Raw genomic sequence first — 13,034 nt, 5'->3', positions numbered from 1 at the left:
GTTTTCATAGAGGAGGAACTGCCATGAAAACCATGGCTGTCCTGACAAGCATATTGCTGTCTCCTGACTGCCACATCATCGCCAGGGAATGGCGGTTCCTTGGCGGCTGCTGCGGGGCAATGGTGTTCCAACAACCTTAATTGTATTAGGGCGGTTGGAAGACCGACACTGCTTCGCCCCATGAGTCTGGAGTCCATGGACCCCCAGACTCGTAATTAGGCCCTTAGTGTTTTACTGTTACTTAAAGGGTTGGGTCCTTATTTCTCCTGGGTGGACCCTGTATGTATTTTTACAATACCTCAGAGAGTTTTAGGCCTCCATCGTTCCTGGGCAGTCACCACATATTACATCATTAGTGGCTTAACACTATTCCGTTGCACCTTGCACCTGGGTGACTTGCCAGAGGGTTACGACTGTCACTAAGGGTTTGGGCTCCTTTCGATACTGGGTGGACCCTGTATGTAGTCTTTCACATGGCTTAGTTGGGTCTCCAGTGGTATGGCTTCTTTAATGCCTGTGTGAAACCCCACCAAAACCCCTGTTGTAGGAGCTCTTTCACTATCCGGACACGCTAGCTTTAAACCCCCACCAACAGAGGACAAGGATCATGAAAAGCCATCTTGAATTCAGATTATGACTAAATACTTTAATGTTCCTAAAAACCTGGATACTACGGAGTGCAAATCATGCAGGTAGTATAGGTTGCAAATCTACCCCTCACGCTCCTGTTGCATTTTGCTTCATGCCAGTGTACACATTCTGGAGCACACTACTCTGGCTTCATACATGACACCAAACTGAACACTAATAGATGACCCAACGACCAACACCTTTCCCCACTCAATGCCCAGGAAGAAAGTGTAATTAGCTGCTCGGCTATTTGGGGATCATACTGAGGCTTTAATTCAATAAGAAGTAGGAAAGTGCTATACAAATGCTACAATAAACATTAATACAATACAAAACAACAGGCTATATAGCAGAATAGCTCATCCATGCTTGTCTGGGAATTGACACTGCATAGTCCTACTCCAAAAAGTTCCATATCGACAGCATGAAGGCACCATTGTTCGAATATAGGTTGGCACTGTGCTGTAAATGGCAAAGGAAGCTCTTAACGCAGGTATGATTTTCTTCAGTTTTACTCTAGCTCACAGCAGTCGTGACCACATCCCAAGCTGGCCAGAGCAACTGTCTTATCATAGAATCATGCACAACAAAAGCAAAGATACCATAGGCACATGAGACTCCATACCTAGGATACAGAGCAAACCAAGGCATAAAGCTATTTATAACACATCCCCTTTCCTCCTAAAGAAACCAAAGAAAGCGGAAATACAACAAAAAGAAATGATAATGAAAAAAAACAGAGAACGAAACCTATTTACCAACTCTCAATAATCAAGCAATAGATTGAACATAATCCTTTAAAAAGGTGGGTGGCTTGCGCACCCTGCACATCTCTTCCTGCCAGTAGACTCTTGAACACCTGAAGGTCCATCTGGGAAATTAATACTGGCAGAGGGACAGTAACCCCTACCCATCCTGCTCTCACCTTCACAACCTTGGGTGTCAGGAAACACGAGACTGGTATTAACACACTCACCATCACTCATTAACATAAAACCACTACTCTTGTCAAGGTCCTCAACTCTACACTCACCCCTACCCCTTCTTATACAGCAACCCTCTTCGGCGATTCCACCTCTCACCATTATCAAGCAACACATGGAAGCCGTACACTTGTTTGATTTCATCGGGACCTCTGAATTTACAAAACCCTTTCACAAACCTGCCCGATCTGACCTTTACCCAATCACCCGCCTTCAAATTATGGCTCACACACTTAGTAATATGCACACTACTTCCTCTTTCAACCATGCTGGAACCATTTTAGAGCCAGGTAACCTACCGCTCATGATTTCAAAAGAAGACTGTGAAGTAGCTTCTTGCACTGTGGTGCAATATGCCCAAACGATTTTTTGAACTTATTTCTCAACATACTGTCCACAGCCATTTGGATGATACACGACACCATCCTAATGGCCCTTTCCACAATGCCACTTCCTCATAGGATTATAAAAGGAGGTACGGTGTTGTGAAATCCCACATTCTCTTAAAAATCTCATCTGAGACATCTCATCCACCTAGACGCTTCCACAGGTTCTATAATACCCTGATCTAACAACTCTTGAATGAGTTTTTTGACTTCATCATGTGGCACTACTGGGACTTTCCTAACTGTATGTTGTACGGGAATGGCCTCCTCTCTCAACTCAATCATACCCCTTTAATTCTCCCAACGCATCACTGAAAATGTGCTCCTCACCCGTCAAGATATCATCAATGGGCTCATCATCCACCACCGTGATCTGTGAATGAGCCCTCGGGTTCATAATGATGTGCAGATCGTATTGGTGTATCCAACCCAAAATAGTTAGACCTTGATCTGCCAAGTGCACTTTCCCAGGAATTCTCCCATCCTTGAATTTGACATTGTCATACACATATCCCAAAATATCAATCGATTCACCCTGGGAACCCCCAGGGGAAATGTCTTTAGGACACAACTCTGTTATGCCACTCACCATCAAACAAACTCCGAGGAATAATGGTGTACATCGACCCTAAATCCACCATTAGTTGTACATTACGCCCATCTATCTCAAACATGGCTTTAGGTCGATTGATCCTCTTGTCGTTACAATCATTATTCTCTTCCACACACAAAATCCTATCTTATTCTTGACCACACTCCGGAATATCAGGCAATACAGTACAAACCATCCCTTGACCCATTGAGCTACACATTTTAGCAAAATTCCCTACACGTCCGCATTTCCGACATTCTTTGATGTTAGCCCAACAATATTTTGCCTCACTAGAGTGACTTAAGCTTACACACTTAATGCACATTCAATTACTTTGGTACGTTTGACTACTACTTTGAGTATTATTTTTCCAATAAGACTTTTGGGATCTGAAAGCTAAAACAGATGCCCCATTAGAGATCACCGTTGCTCCAACCTCCTACGTTTCATGATTTTCTGCAATGTTATTTTTCTTTTCCATTTCTTTCATGTAAAAAGTAGATTGTTCCACCACCTTAGCAATATCAATAGCATCCTTTAGGGGCGGATTTTTTGCTGCCCACAATCTTTCCTGTATTTTTTTGATAAAACACTGGACGATTAGTTGATCCCTAACCAACTCGCCCATCATTGTACCAAATTTACACTTGGTTGATAGCTCTCTGAGTCTAGCAACAAACTTGTCAATGGACTGTTCTTTGGTTTGATGAAAACTTAAACCTGGTCATGACTACATTTTCTTACTTTTCAAATCTAATTTCCAATCGTCGTTTGGCTTCTTCATATTCATTACGTATTGATTGATCGTTGACACCTACAGTTTGTGGGAAATATTTGAAAATACTCTGCCCTTCCTTCCCCAAAGTACTTAACAGTAAGGTTTTTTTGCATGCTGCAGAAAAATCAAGACCATCAAGGGCAATCAAGTAGTTTTCAAACACTGGCAACCAATCTTCCCAAGGAATAGGAGACTCACCTTGCTGTTCTAAGATACGGTGGTGTTATAATTGCCAACTGAGACGTTGCCATTATGGTAAATAAATGTAGGCTATATAGTGCAGGAAACACACTTATTGTGTGCGAGTGTCATATACAATTTGTATAACCTGAAACAAGAAATCCAAAAGAAACATGAGGATACGTTTTATGCCAAGTTGAAAGTGTGCGTGTCACTGTTTAATTTTCGTTGTAGTACACGCTTTCCGTTGCAGGGGTGTGTGTGTCACCATGAAAATGTGCTCTTATATCTCTAAGTCTCAAATGTTATAGCCAAAAGGTGTGCGTGTCACCATGTATGAGCACACTAGTAAATATGCTCTTACGTGTGTACCGTAATCTCACCGTGCTGTAGGATGCACTGTAGCTGAAGGGCAATCTGAAAGTTGTACCCTTTATACCCAAAAAGGTGTGCGCATCACTGTTATGATAAGCACTGAAGCCACAAATTACGCGAGAGCAAGAAAGATGGCCGCTACGTTGTGCATCCTTGCGTGAAGTACGCCGAATGACTAGAGCGGGTGAATGCTCCTTCCTTTAGATGGCCGTCAGAGAGTGCACACTCTGTGCACTCAGAAGCCAGAAAGGTGGCCGCCATGTTGCGCGTCCTTGTGTGAAGTACGCCGAACAGCTAGAGCGGCTGAATGCTCCTTCCTTAAGATGGCTGTCAAGAGCCAGAAAGATGCACGCTTGAGTGCTTATCGCGCTGACTTAAATGATATTAAAATTACTTGCCGCTTTTATGACCGCAGTAATGGCTTTACCCATGACACCTGTGCACACCAGTGTCACTTCCAGGATGAACTTCATATCCAACACAACCTCTATATGGATTCGCTGAGGTCACCCGACTGCTGACTGCTCCTGTCACTCTCTCCACCACAGGAACTCGCCTGACCAGCTCATCGCCAAAATTGACGCAAATGGCAAAGAAAGCTCTTAACACAGGTATGATTTCCTTCAGTTTTACTGTAGCTCATAGCAGTCGTGACCACATCCCAAGCTTGCCCGAGTAACTGTCATATCATAGAATCATGCACAACAATGGTAAGAATCCCACAGGCACAAGAGATTCCATACCTAGGATACAGAGTGTTGTACCTTGATTGCACTTTTCCCTGCTGCTCAGCCAGTATGAATGTGATGTGGAATGCCTTGAATTATCTTTGTGCAATGGGTCTTGTACCCCATACTTTTGTGCCTCTGGTCAATGGGTCGAGTACCCTATACTTTGTGCCTTTGTGCAATGGGTCGTGTACCCTATACTTTTGTGCCTTTGTGCAATGGGTCGTGTACCCTATACTTTTGTGCCTTTGTGGGATGGGTCATGTCGCCTATACCTTTGTGCCTTTGTGCAATGGGTCGTGTACCCTATACTTTTGTGCCTTTGTGCAATGGGTCGAGTACCCTATACTTTTGTGCTTTTGTGCGATGGGTGGTGTACCCTATACTTTAGTGCCTTTGTGCGATGGGTCGAATACCCTATACTTATATGCCTTTGTGCAATGGGTTGTTTACTCTATACTTATGTGCCTTTGTGCGATGGGTCATTTATCCATTACTTTCATGCCTTTGTGCGATGGGTTGTGTACCCTTTATCCTTGTCTCACCTAGGATTTCGTTCACGTGTGGTTTCCTCTTACTTTTATTAACCTATGGTTGAGCATGTGTGGTGTACAGAAGGGGGTGAGTGGTTAGGGATTTACACTTCCTTAGTGTCCTCCATTCTCCCAGTCCTGCACAATGTTACCACTGTGGAATTTCGATGTTTAGTTAATATTTTTGGGAAGTGTACAATTCTCCCATCCTTCCTTCTTTTACTCTTGTAATTTTTAATTTGTCTTTGCATATTTCTTTCATACTTCCTTCTGCACTTCTTGTATATTTGAAGTTATCATTTGCTCCTGGTTTGTTTCTCCTCCATGCTGTAAATCTGTCTATTGGATCTGTATTTAGTTATCTCCATATGTACATTGCATATTTCTCTGGTTTTGTACTTTTATGGTGCAATGTTGTAACCTTCTTTATTTATTGTGTTTCCAAGGGAAGGGGATGTGTTGTACCTTGATTTTTCTTTTCCCTGCTGCTCAGCCAGTATGAATGTGATGTGGATGTGGAATGTTAGAATGTTGATGAGTGAGCAGAATGTTGGAGTGTCTGGTTGTGTGAGAGAGAGAGACAGTTGGAGACTGTGGGCTGAGCAGCTAGGATGCTGCTCCTGGTGGGGCCTTGAATTATCTTAACCACCTGTAAAGATGCTCCGAAGCTGTAGTTAGAAGAATTACTTTATTTAAGAAGAGTAATATAAAATACAGGTGAGTGCCAGGGAGCAGCTGCTATCAAAGACTGCTCCAGTATAACTGACCCTCAAACAGAAAAGATGCATGAACATACATTCTAACCTAGCATCATATGCATTCTAACTAGAACCTCCGCACGAGTCTTAAAGACATACTATTATAAAGCAACATAACACATCCCCCCTCCTTCCTACAAAAAGAACAACAAGGGGGAATAACAAAATAAAATAAATACTGAAAAGAAAAGAAAAGAAATTAACAAAACTAAAACAAAACAAAAATATATATCATAACTCATTTCGTAACATAGTCCTTAAGCCATGAAGGTAAAACACTTGCTCTTTTTCCATGTCCCCGCTCGACAACATTGGAATCACAACTATCACTGTTAAAGTCATTGTTAGCATTTGCACTAGCATCCCTTCCTCCACTTCACAGAAAGACTGACCAGCAGGAAGAGAGTCAACGACAACTCCATTAGTGTTCCTTTCAGCACCAGCCAATTGAGATTGTAAACACCTGTTATCAAAATGATCTCAATCCATTCAAAATTATCCTGGCCATTTACAACTTCATCACTCCCATTACCACACTGCTTTGGATTAATAGCGACAACTTTCACCTTTAGGTACCTTAAAAGGTTTTCTGACACGCACCCAATCTAACCCAATTTCCACATTCTTCGTGCCATTGTGATTATCATAACATTTTTTACTTTAAGCATGGAGCAGATCCAGATCCTTCTTGACCTTAGCTGGAGACCATTCTGTAATTTTACCCTTAATTAACCAACCTGGGTTAACTTTGCTTCTTGGTAATCTGCCTCTCATCATAACAAACGGAGATAATCCTGTACTTGCCTGCGATAATATGTATATATATATATAATACCACACCGCCATTTGTACCTGAAACTTCCAATACATTCTTTTGTTAATGGCTGCCTGAATAACACCTTTGATTACCCTATTAAATCTTTCAACTGTGCCATTCCCGCTTGGATTGTATAAAGCAGTAGTTTTATGCTTAACACCACACTTTTGAAAATAACTGCCTGCCATATGTGACAAAAACTGTACTCCATTATCTGTCAGGATACAAATAGGTAAACCTTCCATAATAAAAATGTTGTCTAAAAATTTCAGAACCCGTATGTGTGTCCACCTTATCCACAAATCTCACAATAGGCCATTTTGTAAATAAATCTATAGCTACTAAACCAAATTCTTTCATCTCCCCGATTGGCCCAATAATATCCACAGCAATGGTATCTCATAGTAGATCTGGAATTAACCCCTCACTCATGCAAGGTTTCAAGGTCCTGAGAGTTTTATCCGCAGAATTACACACTTCACAGTTCCTGTTATGTTATGTTATGTTAAAAGCATTTTTTACCGCGCACGTTCACCAAGCGGTTTCATGGCGCTCCTGACAAAGACGGAAAGCTTGGGCGGAGGTTTTACTCAAATGCTGAATGAAACAGGAGGGTTTTTTAACAGCCTGCGAAAACAATCATAGCTGGGACAGTGACGAAGTGCAGTTGGGAGGGAGTTCCAAGTGGTGGGGGCCATGACAGAGAAACTCAGACCTCCATGCTTTTTCCGTCTGGTTTTGGGGACGACAAGTAAATTAAGTGATGCTGAGCGGAGATCTCTGTGGGGGACATAACGTGTCAGGCAAGAGGAAATAAAGGCAGGGGCTAGATCTGATAAGGCTTTAAAGATAGTGCATCCAAGCTTGAAGGTGCAGCGTTTGGTAACAGGGAGCTAATGGAGGCTACGCAGAAGGGGAGTGACGTGCTGATGTTTCGGCTGGTGGAAGATCAGGCGGGCTGCCTGATTCTGCACCAGTTGTAGCCTGTGAAGATGGAATGCTGGAATCCCGACATACAGAGTGTTAGCATAGTCGAGTCTGGAGGTAATAAGAGCTAGGATGACAAGAATCAGGGCATCTCTGGTGAGGAACCTACTGATTTTACGGATCCTCCTTAGATGGAAAAAACAGGATGAGGTGACTGCGTTGATTTGTGGCCTCATGGAGAGGTCGCCAGAGGTGACCACCCCCAGACTCTTCACAGTGCTAACAGGACTAGGTGGCGCCCCCAGTGATGAAGGCCAGAAAGTGGAAGTAGAACCCCCCACCAGTACAAGCTCTGTTTTTGTGGGGTTCAGTTTCAGTTGGCTATGAAACATCCACTCTGCGATGCCAAGCATGGTAGACTGAAAGTTGGAACTGGAGGAGGGAAGTGGATCAATGGGAAAAATGAACTGAAGATCGTCCGCATAGTTGAAAATAGTGACCGGGGTATTGCGGAGAGAGGCTAAAAGGGGCTGTAGATACAAATTAAACAATAAGGGTGATAGGCGGAGCCCTGAGGGACCCCGCAGGATAAAGACGAGTAGGGTGCAGAGAAAGTAGACAGGTGCACCGCCTGAGTCCGGTGGTCCAGGAAGGATCTGAGCCAATCGAGGGCCATCCCCTGGATGCCGGCATTGTTGACACGGTCGATCAAAATTGTATGATCGACCGTGTCAAAGGCCGCCGACAGGTCCAGAAGGACAAGGGCCTGTGAGATGTTATTATCGGCACCTTTCCTAAGGGCATCCATGACGGCCACAATGACCGCCTCTGTGGAGTGGAGGGGTCTGAAGCCCGCTTGTTGGGCATCCAGGAAGGAGGAATCCTCAATAAAGGTGCTCAGACAGCGGGTGACATATGTCTCCAAGATTTTTCCCAGATAGGGAAGAAGGGAGATAGGTCGATAATTACTTAAGGTAGTGGGATCGGCATTAGTTTTTTTAAGGATAGGTATTACAGCTGCCTGTTTAAAGGAGCGCGGGACCTCCCCAGTGGCTAGAGAATTATTGAGCAGAGCTAATGGGGGGTCAGAGCATGCCAGAAAGGCCTCCCTCAGAATCTGAGGGGGGCAGCAGTCATTAGGGGAACCTGATCTAACTTTGTGGAGTAGCGAAGAGAATTCTTTTGGAGAGATTGGAGGGAACTCTACAAATCGGCTAGGGTTCATAGAAGGAGGAGGGGGAGGAAAAGGGGATGAAGGGGACAAACTTCTCAGTGTCCCTATCCTCTCCTGGCTACCAAAACTTGTTTTTCACAATCCCAAAATGTCCTTCATGACATAGCTCTAAAATTTTCTTTCTTAAAGAAGCAGGGGGAATAACTCTATCACCTCTGAAAAGTATATTTTTCTCAAGGGATAATTCCATTCTAACCTCCCAAAAGGCTTTAAGACTATCTTCAATAAAACACTTCTTGGGCCACCCTTTACAGATATAATCCAGAATTTTTCTAAGTTCCACATCCTTATCTTGTTCCTCCAACCACTCTTGATTGCTAATAGCAGGTGCCCCTGAATCATGCACCAAGGCAACACTAAAATTACCCCACGGGTCATCATCACACTCCTCAAGTGGGGCAGGTAATCTTGATAAACAGTCTGCAATGAGATTATCTCTTCCTGGTAAGTAAACCATTTTATATATAAACTCTCTCATGCGCATGGACAACCTAGCCATTCTTGCCGAAGCCCCAGAAATGCCTTCAGAAGACAACATTTTAACTAATGGTCGATGGTCTGTGCGAATGACTACTGGTTTGCCCCACACAAAAGCTCTAAAGTGTTCCGACGCCCATGCACACGCCAATGCTTCCCTTTCAATAATGGGGTATCTCACTTCAGTAGGGGAAAGTGCTCTTTAGGCAAATAAAATAATATTTTCCTTTCCTTTTTCATCTTTTTGGGATAATTCTGCCCCCAGGCCCTTATCACTCGCATCCGTTGTCAACAAACACTCAACATTTGGTTCAAAACTTGCTAGTGCATTAACATTCTGTAAATCTTTTTTGATCTGTTCAAAATCATCCTGACAACTTTTTGTCCAATCAAATTTCACGTTCTTCTTGAGTAAGCCTCGAATATTAAATACCTTAGATGCAAAATTGCTCACAAACTTCGCACAAAATTCAGCCATTCCAAGGAATGCCCTAACTTCTTCTTTAGTACTTGGTGTCCCTGAACTTACAATATTTTCAATCAATGCTGGTTTCGGTCTGACCCCTTCCTCACTAATGATGTGACCCAAATAAGATACACTCCTTTGACTGAACTTACACTTAGACAATTCTACCGTTAATCCTGCATTTTCTAACACCTTTAAAACTTCTCTTAGTAGAATGCTCCTTACTTCTTTAATCTTCATTAAATATATATCCAGTCCATATAAAATTAGCGATTCTTGAACCAATTTCAACTTTTTTTATTAACTCTGTGTCAAAGAGATGCTTTTTCCCAACTCCGCGCTGCTCCGGTGAACTTCCCTTAAAGGTGAATTAAAAAATGGCCGCTGCATAAGGTCACGCTGCGTGACCTTGCGTAATTACCTCATGTCCTCTAATCATAAGAGATTCCGGCGTTCTGAAAGGAACACTTCCGCTTAGTTCCACAATTCTCCTCGCGCACAGCCCGGGCCGAATCTCCACTGCTGCTCGAAAGATGCAGCCGACGGAAGACTCAACGGACACCGTGCCCACAATTAATTGTGGCCTTACCGTAAGGTATGTCGAACTTGAAGTTCCGATTTTTCCGCTAACCTTCTCAATGAGGTGCCGATGTTCCAATAAACACATTTCCTTCTTTTCGCCACATGAAACGATAATCCGAGGGTGATCCAATATTTTCCATAAATTCAATAATTAAAAAAATATATAAAATGCTGGCCAAATATATGGGTCCAAATCTAACGTCGCGAATTGTAAAAATGCTCCGAAGCTGTAGTTAGAAGAATTACTTTATTTAAGTAGAGTAATATAAAATACAGGTGAGTGCCAGGGAGCAGCTGCTATCAAAGACTGCTCCAGTATAACTGACCCTCAAACACAAAAGATGCATGAATATACCTTCTAACCTAGCGTCATATGCATTCTAACTAGAACCTCAGCATGACATACTATTATAAAGCAACATAACACCACCATTTTGCATCTAACCTTAAATACACCTCTACTTGAATTATACCTCATGGCTACGTCTGGAGTTCCTACAATTCATCATTGTAACACAGAGCAAACCAATGCATAAAGCAATGTATAACACACCGTTTCTCACACTGAAAAAAAACAGCTGACAGGTTTATTCCCCCCAGGCTGCAGCGACACATCAGAAGTACATGGGTATCTGTTTCTCGCTGGCTGCTGGGGCATCTTATTAATGCACTGAGTGGGATGCCCTGCCAAATGCTTCAGGGGCTTTTGATGAAAGCAGCAAGGGTTGCATCCTCCCAGGCTGCAAGGACTCCAAGGGGAAGTAGGCTACATTCAGGCTACAGGGACATCTCATGAATACACTGGACAGGGAAGGTGGCACATAACAGCAGGGGGTTGGGCTGTTAACCTCGTAGCCTGCACAAGGATAACTCAGTAATACAGGGGCCGATTTTGTCTCCACCCAAGTTGCATACATGAGTTGAGCTGTTTCACTGAGGCTGCTAGAGCATGCATCCCATGAGTTGCACGGTGGAGTTTTTTCCAGGCTTCAAGGACGTTTCGGTCGAGAGAGGGTTGGGTTTGCAGCTTGGAAGACTATCTCATAGCAGGGCAATCCATGGACATCATTTAGGGATTGCCAGGGGTCGCAGCAGCAACCCTTGCTCGCCCCTTGCAACCCCTGCCCTCAAAGGTGGCAAAGGTAGTGACAAAACAGAAGGTAATCAGGGTTGGCGTGTGCACCCTTTACTTTCCGCAACTCCGATTGCAACCTGGGGCTTTAAACTCTTTGTTCTGTATACAATGTATACTCTCCTAAATAACATTAAAAAATATACTTTTAAACAAGATCTTGCTCATTGTTATTATTGTGAACACATGGAAAGTGATGTGTTCGAACAAAAAAACACTTTTGTTCTTTGAATGAATGAATGAAATGAATGAAAATATTTACAACAAGGGGTGGTGAGGGACAGAGTCTCTGAATTAAACAGAATACTCTCACCCAGTCAAGAGATCAGGGCTAGATCCAACACCGTTTTTTAGCTCACTGCACCATCCCAGTTTCAGAACCTGGCTGTATGCAAATTAGTCTGTTCCTGTCCCAGTGCATGATGGGAACAGGGCAAACCAAACTACAAAAGCCAATTCTTACACTGGGAAGGAAACAAGCTACCGGGGACCGGTTTCTGGCATTTCAGCCTCTTCGGCCCGGCTTGCTTGAATCCTGATGGTGCAATGAGCAAGGGACTCACATCTGAGTATACCCTTCCACGCTTAGGGTGGACAAAAATATTTACAACAAGGGGTGGTGAGGGACAGAGTCTCTGAATTAAACAGAATACTCTCACCCAGTCAAGAGATCAGGGCTAGATCCAACACCGTTTTTTAGCTCACTGCACCATCCCAGTTTCAGAACCTGGCTGTATGCAAATTAGTCTGTTCCTGTCCCAGTGCATGATGGGAACAGGGCAAACCAAACTACAAAAGCCAATTCTTACACTGGGAAGGAAACAAGCTACCGGGGACCGGTTTCTGGCATTTCAGCCTCTTCGGCCTGGCTTGCTTGAATCCTGATAGTGCAATGAGCAAGGGACTCACATCTGAGTATACCCTTCCACGCTTAGGGTGGACAAAAATATTTACAACAAGGGGTGGTGAGGGACAGAGTCTCTGAATTAAACAGAATACTCTCACCCAGTCAAGAGATCAGGGCTAGATCCAACACCGTTTTTTAGCTCACTGCACCATCCCAGTTTCAGAACCTGGCTGTATGCAAATTAGTCTGTTCCTGTCCCAGTGCATGATGGGAACAGGGCAAACCAAACTACAAAAGCCAATTCTTACACTGGGAAGGAAACAAGCTACCGGGGACCGGTTTCTGGCATTTCAGCCTCTTCGGCCCGGCTTGCTTGAATCAAGCAAGCCGGGCCGAAGAGGCTGAAATGCCAGAAACCGGTCCCCGGTAGCTTGTCTCCTTTCTGGTAAAGAATTGGCTTGGTAGTTTAGTCTGCCCTGTTCCCATGATGCACTGGGCCAGGGACAGACTGATTTGCATATAGCCAGGTTCTGAGCTGGGATGGGGCAGTGAGATAAATAACGGTGATGGATCAAGCCCTGATCTTTGGACTGGGTAAGAGTGGTCTGC

At 43.7% G+C, this 13,034-nt stretch overlaps 1 protein-coding gene across 3 annotated transcripts in view; it reads left to right on the top strand.

Annotated features, from left to right (window-relative positions):
* Window positions 1-13,034, top strand: part of LIN7B (lin-7 cell polarity scaffold B) — a 103,356-nt gene that overhangs the window by 9,355 nt on the left and 80,967 nt on the right. For 2 of the 3 annotated variants that reach the window (XM_086928663.1, XM_086928664.1), the window contains exon 2: window positions 4,473-4,535. The exons of the other annotated variant lie outside the window; for it this stretch is intronic. In XM_086928663.1, coding sequence (XP_086784789.1) covers window positions 4,473-4,535 — 63 coding nt within the window. The remainder of the gene's footprint in view (window positions 1-4,472; window positions 4,536-13,034) is intronic. 3 annotated transcript variants of the gene reach the window in all.

The sequence above is a fragment of the Lissotriton vulgaris genome, chromosome 7 (genome assembly GCF_964263255.1).
Source record: "Lissotriton vulgaris chromosome 7, aLisVul1.2, whole genome shotgun sequence".
Classification (NCBI taxonomy): domain Eukaryota; kingdom Metazoa; phylum Chordata; class Amphibia; order Caudata; family Salamandridae; genus Lissotriton; species Lissotriton vulgaris.
The sequence above is the reverse complement of the archived record's forward strand: the minus strand, read 5'-3'. Positions and strand labels throughout refer to the sequence as shown.